At 36.7% G+C, this 15,784-nt stretch overlaps 2 protein-coding genes across 7 annotated transcripts in view; one reads left to right on the top strand and one right to left on the bottom strand.

Moving 5' to 3' along the window:
• Positions 1-4,460: 4,460 nt before the first annotated feature.
• LOC135141640 (very long-chain specific acyl-CoA dehydrogenase, mitochondrial) lies at positions 4,461-7,756 on the top strand. Its single transcript, XM_064072916.1, has 8 exons — positions 4,461-4,831; positions 4,887-5,094; positions 5,145-5,485; positions 6,190-6,760; positions 6,817-6,985; positions 7,032-7,219; positions 7,270-7,482; positions 7,531-7,756. Exons 1-8 carry the CDS (start codon positions 4,767-4,769, stop codon positions 7,666-7,668), a joined length of 1,893 nt encoding a protein of 630 aa, XP_063928986.1. The 5' UTR covers positions 4,461-4,766; the 3' UTR covers positions 7,669-7,756.
• Positions 7,757-7,898: 142 nt separating this feature from the next.
• LOC135141450 (metabotropic glutamate receptor) overlaps positions 7,899-15,784 on the bottom strand; it is a 72,267-nt gene continuing 64,381 nt past the window's right edge. For 5 of the 6 annotated variants that reach the window (XM_064072555.1, XM_064072553.1, XM_064072552.1 and 2 more), the window contains 5 exons: positions 15,641-15,769; positions 14,045-14,644; positions 13,482-13,697; positions 10,766-10,961; positions 7,899-9,847 (listed from right to left, as the gene is read on the bottom strand). In XM_064072555.1, the coding sequence (XP_063928625.1) occupies positions 9,732-9,847; positions 10,766-10,961; positions 13,482-13,697; positions 14,045-14,644; positions 15,641-15,769 (1,257 nt within the window). In that variant the 3' untranslated portion in view covers positions 7,899-9,731. The remainder of the gene's footprint in view (positions 9,848-10,765; positions 10,962-13,481; positions 13,698-14,044; positions 14,645-15,640; positions 15,770-15,784) is intronic. The other variant, XM_064072556.1, reaches the window with a different exon arrangement.

The raw sequence follows: 15,784 nt of genomic DNA, 5'->3' as shown, positions 1-15,784 counted from the left end.
GAAAATAAAGGGTGGGTGGGCGGGGCTAGTACTTGTTAAGATAAAGCTGATTTTGGCAAATAATATACCCTTTAAGAAAATAGAGGGCGGGTGGGCAGGGTTAGTACTTGCTTAGATAACACTGATTTTTGAAAATTATATCCCTTTAATAAAAATAGAGGGCGGGTGGGTGGGGTAAGTACTTGTTAAGATAAAACTGATTTTGGAAAATACACTTCTAAACACAAAAACCTGGACATTTGAATATTTACAACTTTACGCGAATGTTTAATGTTATAACGTTTTCATTTTTTCTGTTTCCACATATTTTAGAATAACGTTATGTTTTCTGTTAATGAATATATTAATATTTTGTTTTTTAGAATATTTTTTACAAAAGTTCGACCAAACGCACAAAAATAAAAAAGATAATCATAAAAATCAAGTGTTTGGGTTTTTTTGTCTGGCAGTGTAGTATACCCTTTAAGAAAATAGGGGGCGGGTGACGGGGATTGTACTTATTAAGATGAGACTGATTTTGGCAAATGAGATACCTTTTAAGAAAATAGAAGGGTATATCATTTGTCAAAATCAGTCTTATCTTAGTAAGTATTAGCCCCGCCCACCCACCCTCTATTTTCTTAGAGGATATACCATTTGCCAAAGTCAGTCCTTCATTTTCTTAAAGGGTATGTTATTTGGCAATATTAGCCGCATCTTGGCAAGCACTAGCCCCGTCCACCCCCCCTTTATTTTTTTAGAGGACTAGTACTTGTTAAGATAAGGCTGATTTTGGCAAATACACTGCCAGACAAAAAACGCCGATATTTGAACATTTACAACTTGACTCGAATGTTTAATGTTATAACGTTTTTAATTTTTTTTCTATTTCCACATATTTTAGAATTAAGTTGTTTTTTGTTAATCAAGATAATAATGTTTTGTTTTTTGGAATATTTTTTGCAATAATTCGACCAATCGCAGGTAATCACAAAAATTCAAGTGCCCAGGATTTTTTGTCTGGCAGTATAATACACCCTTTAAGAAAATAGAGGGTGGTGCTTATACTTATTAAGATAAAACTGATTTTGACAAATGAGATACCTTCTAAGAAAATAGAAGGGTATATCATTTGCCAAAATCGGTCTTATCTTAGTAAGTATTAGCCCCGCCCACCCACCCTCTATTTTCTTGGAGGATATATCATTTGCCAAAATCAGTCTTATTTTTGCACGTACTAGCCCCACCCCCCCTTCTCTTCATTTTCTTAAAGGGTATGTTATTTGGTAATATTAGCCTTATCTTGGCAAGCACTAGCCCCGCCCACCCCCCCTTTATTTTTTTAGAGGACTAGTACTTGTTAAGATAAGGCTGATTTTGGCAAATACACTGCCAGACAAAAAGTGCCGATATTTGAATATTTACAACTTGACTGGAATGTTTAATGTTATAACCTTTTTAATTTTTTTTCTATTTCTACAAGAACTAAGTTATGTTTTCTATTAATCAATATAATAATGTTTTGTTTTATGGAATCTTTTTTACAATAATTCGACCAATCGCAGGTAATCACAAAAATTCAAGTGTCCGGGATTTTTTGTCTGGCAGTATAATATACCCTTTAAGAAAATAGAGGGTGGGTGGGTGGGGCTTGTACTTGTTAAGATAAGACTGATTTTGGCAAAGAATATACCCTCTAAGAGAATAGAAGGGTATATCATTTGCCAAAATCAGTTTTATCTTAGTAAGTATTAGCCCCGCCCACCCGCCCATCGTTTTCTGAGAGAGTAGGTCATTTGCCAAAATCAGTCTTATTTTCACACGTACTAGCCCCACCCGCCCGTCCTTCATTTTCTTAATGGGTATGTTATTTGGCAATATCAGCCTTACCTTGGCAAGCACTAGCCCCGGCCACCCCCCCTTTATTTTTTTAGAGAACTAGTACTTGTTAAGATAAGACTGATTTTGTCAAATGACATACCCTCTAAGAAAAGAGAGGGCGAGTGGGCGGTGCTAGTATTTGGTAAGATAAGACTGCTTTTAGCAAATGACATACCCTCTAAGAAATAAGGGAGGGTGGGCGGGGCGAATATTTGATAAGATAAGACTGATTTTGGCAAACGATATAACCTATAAGAAAATAAAGGGTGGGTGGGCGGGGCTAGTACTTGTTAAGATCAAGCTGATTGTGGAAAATAATATACCCTTTAAGAAAATAGAGGGCGGGTGGGCGGGGCTTGTACTTGCTAAGATAAGACTGATTTTGGCAAATGATACACCCTCTAAGAAAACAGAGGGGAGTGGGCGGGGCTAGTACTTCCTAAGATACGACTGATTTTGACAAATGACTTACCGTCTAAGAAAATAAAGGGCGGGTAGTTTGGGCTAGTACTTCTTAAGATAAAGCTGATTTTGGTAAATACACTGCCAGACAATAAAAACCCGGACATTTGAATATCCCTAACTTTACGGGAATGTTTAATGTTATAACGTTTTTTATTTTTTTTCTGTTTCCTCATATTTTAGAATAAAGTTATATTTTTTGTTAATGAATATATTAATGTTTTGTTGTTTGGAATGTTTTTCACAAAAGTTCGACCAATCGCAGGTAATCACAAAAATTCAAGTGTCCGGATTTTTTTGTCTGGCAGTGTAATATACCCTTTAAGAACATAGAGTAGGGTGGGCGGGGCTAGTACGTACTAAAATAAGAGTTAATAAATAAATAAATAAATAAATAAATAAATAAATAAATATATAAATAAATAAATCATAATTAATGAGAAAGGACGTTACTAATGACGTGTACACATTAATTCGTTGCTTCGATTTTTTTAGGAAATTGATGAACAACGTCTCAGGGGTAGCGTCCGTATATAATAATTCTGTAATACACGCTTTGCTTTCGTTACCGTTGTGTACTTTGGCTAACTATTGCCTTCAAACAGTGTAGTGTTTGAATAAAAAAAAATATATAAATTTGTTATAGCTTGCCATAAAAAGGCGATAAAACGGCAGGGTTTTTCCAGGAGTTTATTTTAGAGCAAAATTTCCACTGTTTCTTTATAGAATTTTTGTTGTTTGTTATCGCTAAATTTAACTTTCTGAATCCAAATATTAGGATCAGCTTTATATTAAAAAATGCGGGGAAACAACTTTATATATAGGTAATTTTGTTTTATGTTTTAATATTCCATTAACTCGCTCGTTTCTGTACCAAACAAGGCTATTAAATTATACTTCAAAAAAAAAACGTAATCAAAGTCCCCTCTGAATCAACTATTTAATAGTTCTTGATGGAAAATTGTAAATTTGTCAAATTTTGTGATGGAACACCACGTGTGCTATTTTTCTAGAAAAAATCTGTGTTTAATTAAATTTTTATTATTAAATTCAAATATAACAAATTAGTCTCACATGTTCTTAATTCTGTATGTTCAATATGCTTTATCAGTGATGATATACCTAGGGAAATTTCCCTAAATCTAGGGAATTTCATGCTTGTTCAAGGAAAAAGGGATTTTTTATTAAAAACTAGAGTAATCTAGGGAACTTCAAAAGGTTAATGATATTTGTTCAAATGTTAAGTCAATAGTTTCGTTATAAGTGCAACTTAAATATTTAAGTTTATAGATCTATGATTGTTTCAATTGTGTCGCCCTCTGGGAGCGTTTAAATTTGAATTAAACAAATTGGTACCTCAATTGGCGGTACCGTTTCTATCGACGCAAATTATTTTAAAATTACTTAATTAAAAATGGGTCTTTTCTCCAATTAAACGCGTCAACTCGAGATTATAAATAGAGCCCGAGGCAACTTTTGCGTCATTCTGAATAATAATTTTATTATCACTGCTATTGTTATTGTTGTCTGCAGTTAACCTTTTTTTCTTTTGTTATAGGTATGTAGTACTACTTATTTATATTCATTTTTAATTTTTTATGTTTTTTTGTATTAAATATACATAAACTAGTATGTTCTTTTTTTACTAAACTGAACTCAGACAACACACCATATATTTGATATAAATGTTTTGTGCTAACTGCTCTAAATATTTAAATACAGCGCCATCTGCCAAATATGACACCATTTAGGGAAATCTAGGGAAATTTTGACTCAGAATCTAGGGAAATATATTTTTTTTATATACCATCACTGTGCTTTATTAATATGGAATCTTCAGCGTTATATTATTATAAGGTTATATTTATGCTGATTATAAAAGATCGTAGATCAAACTGGCTTTGCAATTTCGTGATTTTGGCGCCTCGTTGTGGTAATTGATGACCAAGGTCGATTGATGATGATTACCACACTAGTGAATCATTATAAACTAACCTTGTACTTGTCACTTATTACAAATGTTTATCATAATGTAACGTTCTTAAACTTTTTTGGCGTGTTTTTGACCCGATGGGTAGACTACCAACAACTCATTTAATATGCGTAATCATCAGTTGTGTTTACGTTTACGTGGCGTACACAAAGGTGTCGCTTCTAGTATCTTCTGTGGATCTCCGCCGCTACAATGTTTCTCCACTGGCTCTACTTTGCTTCAATTTGACGTTCAAGAACATTTTAAACAAACCAAAATTTGGGACACTTGTGTCTATGAATCTGCATATAGTCAATAAAACAACCGAAGTACGAAGTCCAAAGTTCAGAAGAAAGTGCCTTAAATACATAAGCCTGAATTGTTTCTGTTTTGACGTATGAACCCCAAGTGTAGACCGTGTACTCTCGTAGTAGTGTGATTTCCGTGGTGTGTAATTATTTTAGTATTAAATATGTTCCGAATTGCCAAGTGTTGTGTTCAAAATGAGAGCAAACTTTACAACGCAGCCCTCAGGAGGTATTTTTGTGTTAAAAAAATTTTGAAATTTTTATTGAGGTTTGTGAATTCACAGGTTTATTAGTACTACCTCTGTCCAATGTAAGACTGTACAAAACGCTGATAAATCATCACCAACTCAGGCCGAAAATCACTCTTTTGTAATGCACTTATTTCGGGGGCAAATTGAAAGTCGCCAGGTTTTTCCTTATCCGAATGTTTTAACAGACGAACAGCGGGAGACTCTCAATATGCTTGTAGACCCAACTAGGAAGTTTTTCGAGGTGATTTAACACCCTCAGTTTTGTGATTTATATTAACATTTGTGGTACAGGAAGTGAACGATGCCGGAAAAAACGACCAAATTGAAAAAGTTGAAGAAAAATCCCTAGCCGCCTTGTGGGAGCTAGGGGCTTTCGGCTTACAAGTGCCTCAAGACTATGGCGGTTTAGGCCTAACTAACACACAGTACGCCAAATTAACAGAAATTGTGGGAGCGAATGATTTGGGGGTTGCGGTGATGTTAGGCGCCCATCAGTCCATTGGTTTCAAGGGAATTTTGCTAGTTGGGAGCCCTGAACAAAAGGCCAAATATTTCCCAAGGGTCACGTCAGGCGAATTTGCCGCCTTTTGCCTGACAGAACCTTCCTCAGGATCCGACGCGAGCTCCATAAGGTAAAAAATCGACACGTCAATTTGACATGTGTTTGAATCTTCAACGCCACCTTGTTTATTTCAAGAACGTCACAACGTAAAAATGTGACTCGTGCGGTGATTTATCTATCCATCAATGACGCACTTGTGGTGTACAAAGGTATACTTGAGTGCGTTTTTGATATTAATAAAGGCGGACTTTGCTCAACGTACTTTTTGAAATTGAAAAAATGGATAAGATGCGTTTGCTTGAACTTTGAATCACAGTCACGTCAATACGGTGTCATAGTTGCGCTAGTGGGGTGTAGGTGGCGCTGTACGGAACAAAAAATTCAGTTCATTGGCTAGGTATTGACGATTTCGTAATCTATGTTTATTCATTGAAAGAGTTGTTTCAACATAAAATTTAAAATTTTCCATAAAATATGTAAAGTTTCGGAATCCAATGACCTTGAGAGATACGCTTGTCGCATTTCTGTTTCCCAAGGCTAAGCCTCTAGAATGGGAAAAAGTATGTCCCCGTTGTCGTCTGTCCATTGGCGATTTTATTCATCATCTAAACCCCTGCACAGATTACTTATCCTTTTATAATGTTATTGGGTCTAAATAACTTTCGAGGGGAGAGTACTGTAGCGGCACTACTATATATAAAGCCCTCTTATATTAAGATTCTAGTTCTTAGCACATGTATAACTACTACCTATTTTGTAACACTCAAAATTTAGATGTCGTGCTGTGCAGTCCCCCGACGGCAAACACTACATCCTCAACGGCTCAAAAATCTGGATAAGCAACGGCGGCATCGCCGAAATCATGACCGTCTTCGCCCAGACCCCCGTGACTGACGCCAAAACTGGCAAAACCGTCGATAAAGTGACAGCTTTCATCGTCGAACGATCATTTGGTGGGGTCACCAACGGCGCCCCCGAGAAAAAACTAGGGATTAAAGCGTCAAACACCGCGGAAGTGTTCTTCGAAGATGTCAAAATTCCGGTGGAGAATGTCTTAGGAGGGGTAGGAAACGGCTTCAAGGTGGCTATGAACATCTTGAATAACGGACGGTTCGGTATGGCGGCGGCCATGTCGGGAACCATGCGCGGCTGTATTAAAAAAGCAGTCGAATTCGCCACACAACGAAAGCAATTCGGCCACACAATCGACTCCTATGGGACCACCCAGGAAAAATTCGCGCGGATGGCGATGCTCCAGTACGTTACGGAGTCCGTCGCGTTCATGATTTCGGCGAATATGGACGCTGGGTCGAAGAATTATCACCTGGAGGCGGCCATTTCGAAGGTACGGTGTGAGGTTCGAGTATTGTCGGGCACCATTTTTTTTTTTTTTTTTTGTAGTGTTTTGCATCGGAGGCCGCTTGGTACGTGTGTGATGAAGCTATCCAAATAATGGGTGGTATGGGGTACATGAGGGAAACCGGTCTGGAACGTGTTTTGCGAGATATTAGGATATTCCGAATTTTTGAGGGCACAAATGACATTTTGCGTCTCTTCGTCGCTTTGACTGGTACGTACCCGTGGGTGAGATTTTCTGGATTGAGGTAGAATTTCAGGTATCCAGTACGCCGGGGCGCACCTAAAAGAATTACAAAACGCGTTTAAGAATCCCACTGCTAACTTAGGTTTGATTTTTGGGGAAGCGTCAAAGCGGGTTGTGCGTAAGGTGGGGTTAGCGTCACCTCCGGCCATGGATCACTTGGTGCACAAGGATTTGGCCCCGTTGTCTAACGTAGTGGCTAAAGTTAGTAAAACTGGAGAGGTGTGAACCTAGCTAAATTTTTTTTTTTTTAGAAAATCGACGCGTTTGGACAAGCTGTCGAAATGGTTTTAATAAAATACGGAAAGAGTATAGTTAATGAGCAATTCATTTTGAATAGGTTGGCCAACGCTGTTATAGATATTTATACGAGTACGGCGGCTCTATCAAGGGCTACTGCGTCGCTTAACAACGGTCTTCCAACTGCCAATCACGAGAAACTAATGACGGAGGCTTGGATTTTGGAAGTACGTATAGGGTTTTGGGGGTGACTTTTTGTAATGTATTTGTTTTAGGCCAGTGATAGAATCGATAATAATTTAAAAGCTATTGCCAGTGGTAAAAGCTTAGACAATTTTACGAAGTTGACTAGTATTGCAAAGACTGTTTGCGAGGCAAATGGAGTCGCACAACTCAATCCCTTAAATTTATAAACTATTTATTTTTATACAAACATTGTCCACAATATTTTTATGTTAAGATTGTTAAAGATTTTGTAATAAAACTTTACACTATTACTTATTCTTGGGGTGTTATAATTAGTCGTCGCTCGGGGAACATAACCTCAATAAATTCGAGTTGTTATCGCGGGAGCTATACAGTCTGTTCCAAAGCAGTAGTAAATCTTGGACCTTGAGGATCGTAGGGGTAATAAAACTCGGTATAGATAACAATACTTTTACTCCATAGTAATAGAGCAAAAACAAAAATAGAAAAACTACCATAAATTTAAGTTGTACTTAATGTGATATCACAATGAAACATTCTACGAAAAAAAAACCTGTAACTATACTGTGACAAATAAAAATCACATCGACGTCGCAATGCGGTAGTAAAATTTTTACTTTGTCAAAATTTACACTCCATGGCCATTTCACAACTGTGCGCATTGTGACTTCGTGTGTTTTATGTTACAAATTTACACATATCTTCACATTTAATGAATATGTAATTATTACCAACAATAATAGTTAAAACTCTAACAAAAAATAGAAACCATGTACACACTTAACAAGAAGATATAAGTTTGATATGTATTTTATGATTTTACATTAATGAATGAATTATACTACAAACCTAACCGAAAGTTGTAGGTTTGTAATAAAATTCGTATTACTTTCTCTACATTTACGTACACTGAAAATTTCAGTTAATTTCGTTACAATAGGAATAATAGAGAGAAAACACAATATCACAATTCGAACATATTCTCTTGGATCAGTCGTTTAATAAATTCCAAAATTATTGTTTAGTCGGTTGCAAAAAAAGAGAATATGTCAGAGAAGAGTACTTTCGGATTGTCATTTCAAACAAAATGTGTGTTTCAATACCGAAAAACATTGTGGTTGGTCCTAACAGTTTCTTTTCTACGTTAAGAAAGCACAGTCATCAACAGCACCTAATTAATAAATTAGGTAAAGTTATCTTAAATACATTATATTTAACAGTTAGAGTAACCGGAACAGAATTTTTCTACAAAGCAAAACTTCGGCCAAACGGGTTCAAATAATTTTTCTGAAACATAACTCCCATTCGTTTACATCGACGGCTGCGCGCGCACGCCCGCCCCTATTGGCTGTCGGTTTTACGGGGCAATGTTCAAAAGTTCGAAACTGTTTACACAAATTTAATTCGAAGCTACTTGAAAACTATTGCAGATACGCGCGCTAAATAAATAGCCTGGGTATAAATTTTTTTATACAGGATGTTTGAAAAAATGGCACACAACTCAAAATAAGTGAGTTTGTGGCGGTTTTTAGAATCGCGTATGTGCTTTTTGGTAAAACACATGTTGTAAAATTAATTTGGAAAAGTCGCACAAGTGTAAACACCTAACATACATGAAGTTTGCCGTATCGGATATTTTAGTAAAAGAGTGATAAAGAGAGACCTAAAAAGGGCGCGTTACTACAAATCTGTTAGAGACTACTTTAATTCTGTATTCCAGTTCTATACACACACCTGTTATGTTAAATAAGCTCAACGGATCCACCATTTTGGATTACATCTACAGCTCTCATATTAATATTGAAGAAGAAATATACAGCAAATATTAATATTTAGTAAAGACTGGAACGCCCTCTGCATTCAGATTTGGCGCATTAATGACAAGCGACTGTAATTTTACAATTACCAGCAATATAATTACCTCTAAAACGAACTTAAGCTCCACCATAAAAGTTAATCTTGTGACTACTGGAAAGTTAACAAATATGCGGTATTCGTAGTATGATTTCTTCTCATTAATTTATATATTTTTTTATAATTTTGGTTATTATATAGTAATATAATTTTGGCAAGAGGACAACGTTCTTTTTTATGTTTATATCAATTACAGCTAAATTTTTATTGACTTTTTTATTCGGAATAAAAATCAAGTCCAAAAATTTCACCATGTAACAAAAGAGTGGAATCAGGTATATTTTTAGGTTGTACTGTTTATATCATCTTTACTTAATCTATATTTCTTACCGAAATAGGAAGAATAATTATTTTATTATAGCAAAGCTACGCTGTCAGATGCCGGTTCTGCGGTAGCTGCAGTACAAGAACTCCTCGATGGCGTATTAGGTCCCACACTTTGCATCGGAATGGTTTCACTGGGATCTGCGCCTTCAAATATAAAAAATATGTGTCATACATATATTCATATCACATTTCTATTTGCTTATACAGTGTTGTTAAGGGAATATGTTTGTCACGTTGTATATTAGTTCAAGTACAGACTGAGAATATTGTTAAAAAAATATTTATATTTAAATTCGATATTCACTTGAACATTGTTATCGGCTTCCTGAGTTCTAAAGCGCATTTAATTGTTAAACCGCAGGTTATCATGACTTCCCGGTGAAAATGTATTTTTCGTGGACTCGAGTCTTATCGAGTTTATCGTGGAACTATAATATATATATTCACACAAAATAATAATTTGGAAAGACTTGGATCCAGCGTGTCGTAATCGTGCAAGCTTAGTGAAGTTCCACAGCGTTCCATTCGGGGACCATTTCTTTGTCGTGCGTTCATGACGTCGTAAAATGAAATTTAAAATGGCAGATTTTTTGCGGTCGCCACTCAGCAGACACGTTTTTATTGAGAAAATGAAGTTAAAAAGTTGACGCTTGAAGAGTGGAAATAGATATGTACTAGAAAGAGTAAGCATCTAATAAATAAAACATTTTCTCAACTTCCGAGCAAATGCTTCTCGGGAATTTAAATATTGTTATCAACAAGTACCATCATAAATAAAAACTTCTCTGTCGTTAAATATTTCAAAGCCGCTAGCTGGCAAACACGATCCCGGCAAAACGCTAAATGTAATTTAGCGATCGTTGACATGAAAGCTTGTTTGAATTTCCTGCGCCCCGGTGCATAATCAAGTGTCGAATCTGGTTGCTTGTGCGGCTAATAGAGTACTTTCGCTTTGTACGAATTGGAGTAATTCGGCGAGAAAGTATTGTCGTCGAACGAAAGAACGATCGAAATATGTCGGGCGTAACAGGATGGATTTAGCAAGCTTACAGTTCGACCAACCTTTATGAGTTGAAGAAGCCGTGTAAGTAGAGGCTGGTCCTGAGTTATACTTTTTGTAAGCCGCGCTGTTCATTGTCAGTTTTCGCACATTTTTGTCGGGATGAAGAACTATGATGTAGACTTTGGGCGAGTACAGGCAGACGAGAGCTACGGTTGCATTCATTGAAGTGGCTACACAGAGTGTCGTAATCTGGGTCTGAAACACATATACCTTATCTTGGAATTTCGTATCTTTAACGACGTGATATAACTGCAAATTGTTCAGAGTTCACTGAAATAAAAGTTAGTTATGAAAACATGTAATATAGTAACTTTGTTATCTAAGTAAGTAACTGAACGGAATTGTTTTCCATCATCTTCATTATTACGTGATTTTTGCTACGTCTAAACGAAGACGAGGGGAACCGCTGCGTGTAATTTAGATTTGCATTTAACGAATTTAAATTTAAGACGACTCGTTTTTTGTTCATGACGTTACTCTGCTCGTTATTAAGTGGTTTTAGTAGAAAAATGTATGGCAGCTACTAATTATAAAATACTTTGAATAATTCCCGAAAACGGGGATCATTTGGGGTGATATAAAAGGCAAAAAGAACATCCTGAGCATCGTAATATTTATGTGAAATGGCGTAATAAAAATATTGAGACTGATAAAAATATGGTATATTTGTCGTAAGAATCCTCTTATCTTTGAAGTTATGACGTTAACGTTATATTGAATTTTATTTAATAAAGAAATGTTTTCCTCTTTTAAAATACGCATTGCAGGTGGCACACGCAAAACTGAGATTCTTATTTTCCGAATCTTGTGAGGAATTTGTATTAAATGCGTCCTCAAATAAATGCAATCTCGTCAAATCAACGTAAACCGCTGAATCATCTAGTTGGGAAAATTGTAACTAAGAGACTCTAATTAACGTTAATTACTTCTTGGTGGTTTAATAATTTAATAATGCATTCTATTATCTATAATCCCCGAGCGTGTAAACAACTCTATAGGACTTTATAGTGTTTAAAATTAATAATGAACACACTGTAATTGTGAAATGGACGTCTCTCATCTGGATTAAATCTGAGGTGTTCGTCAACGTGTCGCGGTAAACGTTATATATGAAAATTTAACGTATCTGTTTACGTCGAACACGGTTGTCAAGATAACAACTTATTTTCCATGCTTGAGTTCATTGGACTCTTAAAAACACAGAGAAATTGTTTTTTATTAAATTAAATTTTAAATTCACGGGCCGCCACTGGGTATAAGTAAGGACATACAAGCATGTGAATCTCCTCGACGTCGCAAAAAAACTCTTCAACATCAAGACAAGAGATATATAAGTATGTTAATGTGAATTATAGCAGCGCATAATAATTTAAAAACTGCTTAGGTTACTACTAATTAGATTTCAATTTGAATTTTAAATTCGCCTGCGCGTAAAAATCGTTAAACGAAAAATTCATGTGAAAAATGATACTTAATACTTATAATGATTCTCGGTGAAATTTATGCCAAGTCATGCTCGAAATTATTGCGTCGAATTAATATCGAATTTCTGTTTGCCACCTTATGGCGGCATATTAAATTCAGTAATCCCTAAAATTCGAAGAAATCCTTTTGCAAATAAAATTTATTTGCTTTTTATCGACTGGCCCGCCTAAAATAATTTATTTAATATCGCTGATTTTGTTCTAAAAGCTTTTAAAAATATTTTAAAGCCGAAAACACAGTTAATATTTGCGTTGTAGCCCCAGCAATGATCAACGATTTCAAATATTTATATATCATACAAATTGTTGACATGAGCATTTTGAGAGCGATTTGTTTCAATAAATGTGCCAAAATAACGTTTGTGTTCAATGAAAATATACGGGTATTTATAAAAAATCAACTATAGAAATTTCAGTGTTTATATCCGTTCGATTGCGCCAATTTTGAGTCGACATTCGAAACGCGCAATATTTCTCCACACAAGATTAATCCGGCCTTTGTTTCACCAAGTTAAAGCCGGGAATCATTTTTATGCTTTCATTTTATGTTTAGAAGTACGCCTAATGAATGAAACCGTTTATTGACTTACAATTAATCACAATGACGGAACGATAATACAACCTTAAATGATACAACACAATTGACTATTTTAATTGGTTCAAATAGTCTGCCCCACTCGAGACGTCCTCGTCATTCGATTTTCCGAGATTCTCACTGGGAACATCCAAAGGTGCTGTATCATTTTTCACGGGAGATAACCGCATTTCTGATCGAATGCCCTGTGATTAATAACGGCGGCTAAGACGTTTTGGACCGACCGTTTTAGTTTTCATACACTGACAAAGAGTTATTGTGTTGCTATAAACTTTCTGGCATACCTCTAAAATCAAATTAATCGTGAGGATGTTCGATGGTGCAACTCGAACTGACAGACTTTCCTTCCCAAAGATAATCCGCTTCTATTTCATCAGAGAATTGATAAAAGTCATTACACGTTTCGAATAACACGGACGCCGTCGCCGGCTTGTCACATGTCACGCAAGCGCTGCATAATCAAATAAGCGAGGAAACGCGCATATAAAACAAGTATTTCGGTTTGTGGCTAGCGCTCGAGTTAAAACTAGTGAGTAGAATTATTATTAATTATTATCATATACGGAAATATAGGCTAGTTGAGTTAAATTTTTGTATACTGGTCACGGCACCAACGTAATGATAATTAATACTTACCTCGTAGGAGTTTCCAGTTCCAAAATAGATGGGGATGAAAGCCAGCCATATGATACACGTTGTATACATAGTAAATCCAATAAACTTCGATTCATTGAAATTCTCAGGGATTTTTCTAGTTTTTACTGCGTAGACCGTGCAGATCGTGATCAGGACCATATTGTAGAGTTGGGAGAATAAAAACGACATGTCCTGAATCTTGCATTTGAGAATGACCTGTAAAAGAATGTAATTCTGGACAAAGAAGAGCAAATTGTGTCCGTATAAAAGTCGAAAATAATCTCGGTATCTCATGGTCCCGGGTTGCACGTGGTTTTAGTGTAATGTTATGATGAATGTAGGTGAAACGTGATTAATGCGCATTAACGTTGAAGACTGAAGGGGTGTAGGAGGTGTCCAGGAGTATGTAATTCGTAACGAATTTGAGTGGTGTCGCTTGGGGGTTTAAAGAAGTGGATTCGAAACATTTTTGAGCCTCGTACGTAACGACCACTACATGTTGCAAACCCGTAAAAGGGGTTAACAGGCTTTAAGAGTGAAATATCCAGGCCGAATCCACTCACCTGATTTCTGTGCGGGTAATGGAATCTTGTGCCGGGGGGTTCGACGATCATCCACACGAGAGTGAGTAGAATCTGCACCGCTATAAGTGTACAAGTTATGATTACTTGCGATTTGGGGCTAATATAGCTAGGCCTTTGAGCAGATTTGGAGGCAGAATCAAATATTCTGGAGATTCTGTTAGTTTTTGTAAGCAGGGCTCCGTATATTATGGAAAATCCGACTCCGACCCCGAACCGCTGCGTGATGCAGGTCTCCGTTGTTGGCCTGGCGAGTAAGGCAAAAGTGTTCAAATAGCACAATAGTATGCCAAATAGTAACATGTAGCTCAACTCTCTGCCGGATGCGCGCACTAGAGGGGTGTCGTTATGTTTTATGAAAAGAGCCATTATTGTTAGAGTTACTAAAATCCCCAAACACGAAAAGGCAGCCGGGACGAGCGCATACGGGGAATCCCAACGCATGTATTGCAATTCCAAAGCATAGCAAGACAATTTGTCCTTGTAGGGCCAGTATCCAGGACCGCAGTCCTTGCACGTGAACTCGTTGAATACGTATTCGTATTCTTCGCATTTGTCGCAGATCCAGCAGCAAGTGTCTCCCTGAAACAAGACGTCATGCACTAACTTATGATCGAATCGTGATAAAGGTGCTATAGTTCGGAGCCCGAAAATCTTGGTCATTCCAGGAGGCGTTCCTAGAATTAGAAGTAATTGTGATTTATGTATGGATTTGTCGCTTATTCCGAAGAAAAACGTTCGAGAGTATCGATAGAGCCGGATAGAAATAGAGGTCCACACTTGTGTAGTTTTGCCATTTCGCGTTTCATTAAACCGAACTAAAATCGATCGAAAGTGTCGGCGATTAGTCGGCTAAATATTTTTAGGGAAGGCGGCAGGCGAGCTTTTATTGTTTGCGTTGGATGTTTGCGCGTATGAAAATTACATGGTCCGTGATTGGGTCCAGGAAATGATTTATAGCAGCGGAATCATTTTGAGAAATTGCATTGAGCGATTTAACAGTCAGATAACAAATATCGGACCAAAGGAATAAGTGAAATCCTCTCAAATTTCGTTTCATACAATCTCAGCGAAGCATGCATTGAAAATTTTCCGTTCAAAATAAACTTTTACCAATTCCAATTACATTTAAGGCATATGCAAATCGGAAAGTGAAGAGATTCCGTTCGATTGAACGGTCCTCAAGCAGAAATAGACGGAGAAGATGAATAATAGACACCTTCCCCATTTCACTACCGCACGTTTGACAAACTTCTCTTAGGTTAATACAGTTCCTAAAGTTCCCTCGAAAAAATTACTGTTTCCTTAAACGACATTTGCCGACTGAAATGAAAAACACGTGGTTTTTTCCGTCACACTTAGCATACTTCCGGAACGCGGAGAGATATGGATCTTTCACAATGACCTGCAACGCCTGTTGGAAATTGCTCACTAAATCATTCAATCGATAATACCGTATTATATTAAATCGTTCCCATCTAAGTAATTCCCCAGTCAGCGGTTCCCGCCATCAAAACATTTTTAAATCAAATTTCTTCAAAGTGTCCGGAATTTATTAATACACCAAATTCGACTTACCTGCTGCTTTTTTATCATCCCGGGCTCACACGGGAGCGAACAGGCCGACGCTGGCGGAACTGTTTGCTTGTTGTTCCAAACTAGGTGCTCCAAATTTAATTCCAGAGAGTTAAACCACTTTCCAACTACCTGTAAAAGGACATC

This window comes from Zophobas morio, unplaced genomic scaffold (genome assembly GCF_036711695.1).
Source record: "Zophobas morio isolate AGI-343-1 ecotype UQ-CSIRO unplaced genomic scaffold, CSIRO_AGI_Zmor_V1 ptg000044l, whole genome shotgun sequence".
Classification (NCBI taxonomy): domain Eukaryota; kingdom Metazoa; phylum Arthropoda; class Insecta; order Coleoptera; family Tenebrionidae; genus Zophobas; species Zophobas morio.
The sequence above is the reverse complement of the archived record's forward strand: the minus strand, read 5'-3'. Positions and strand labels throughout refer to the sequence as shown.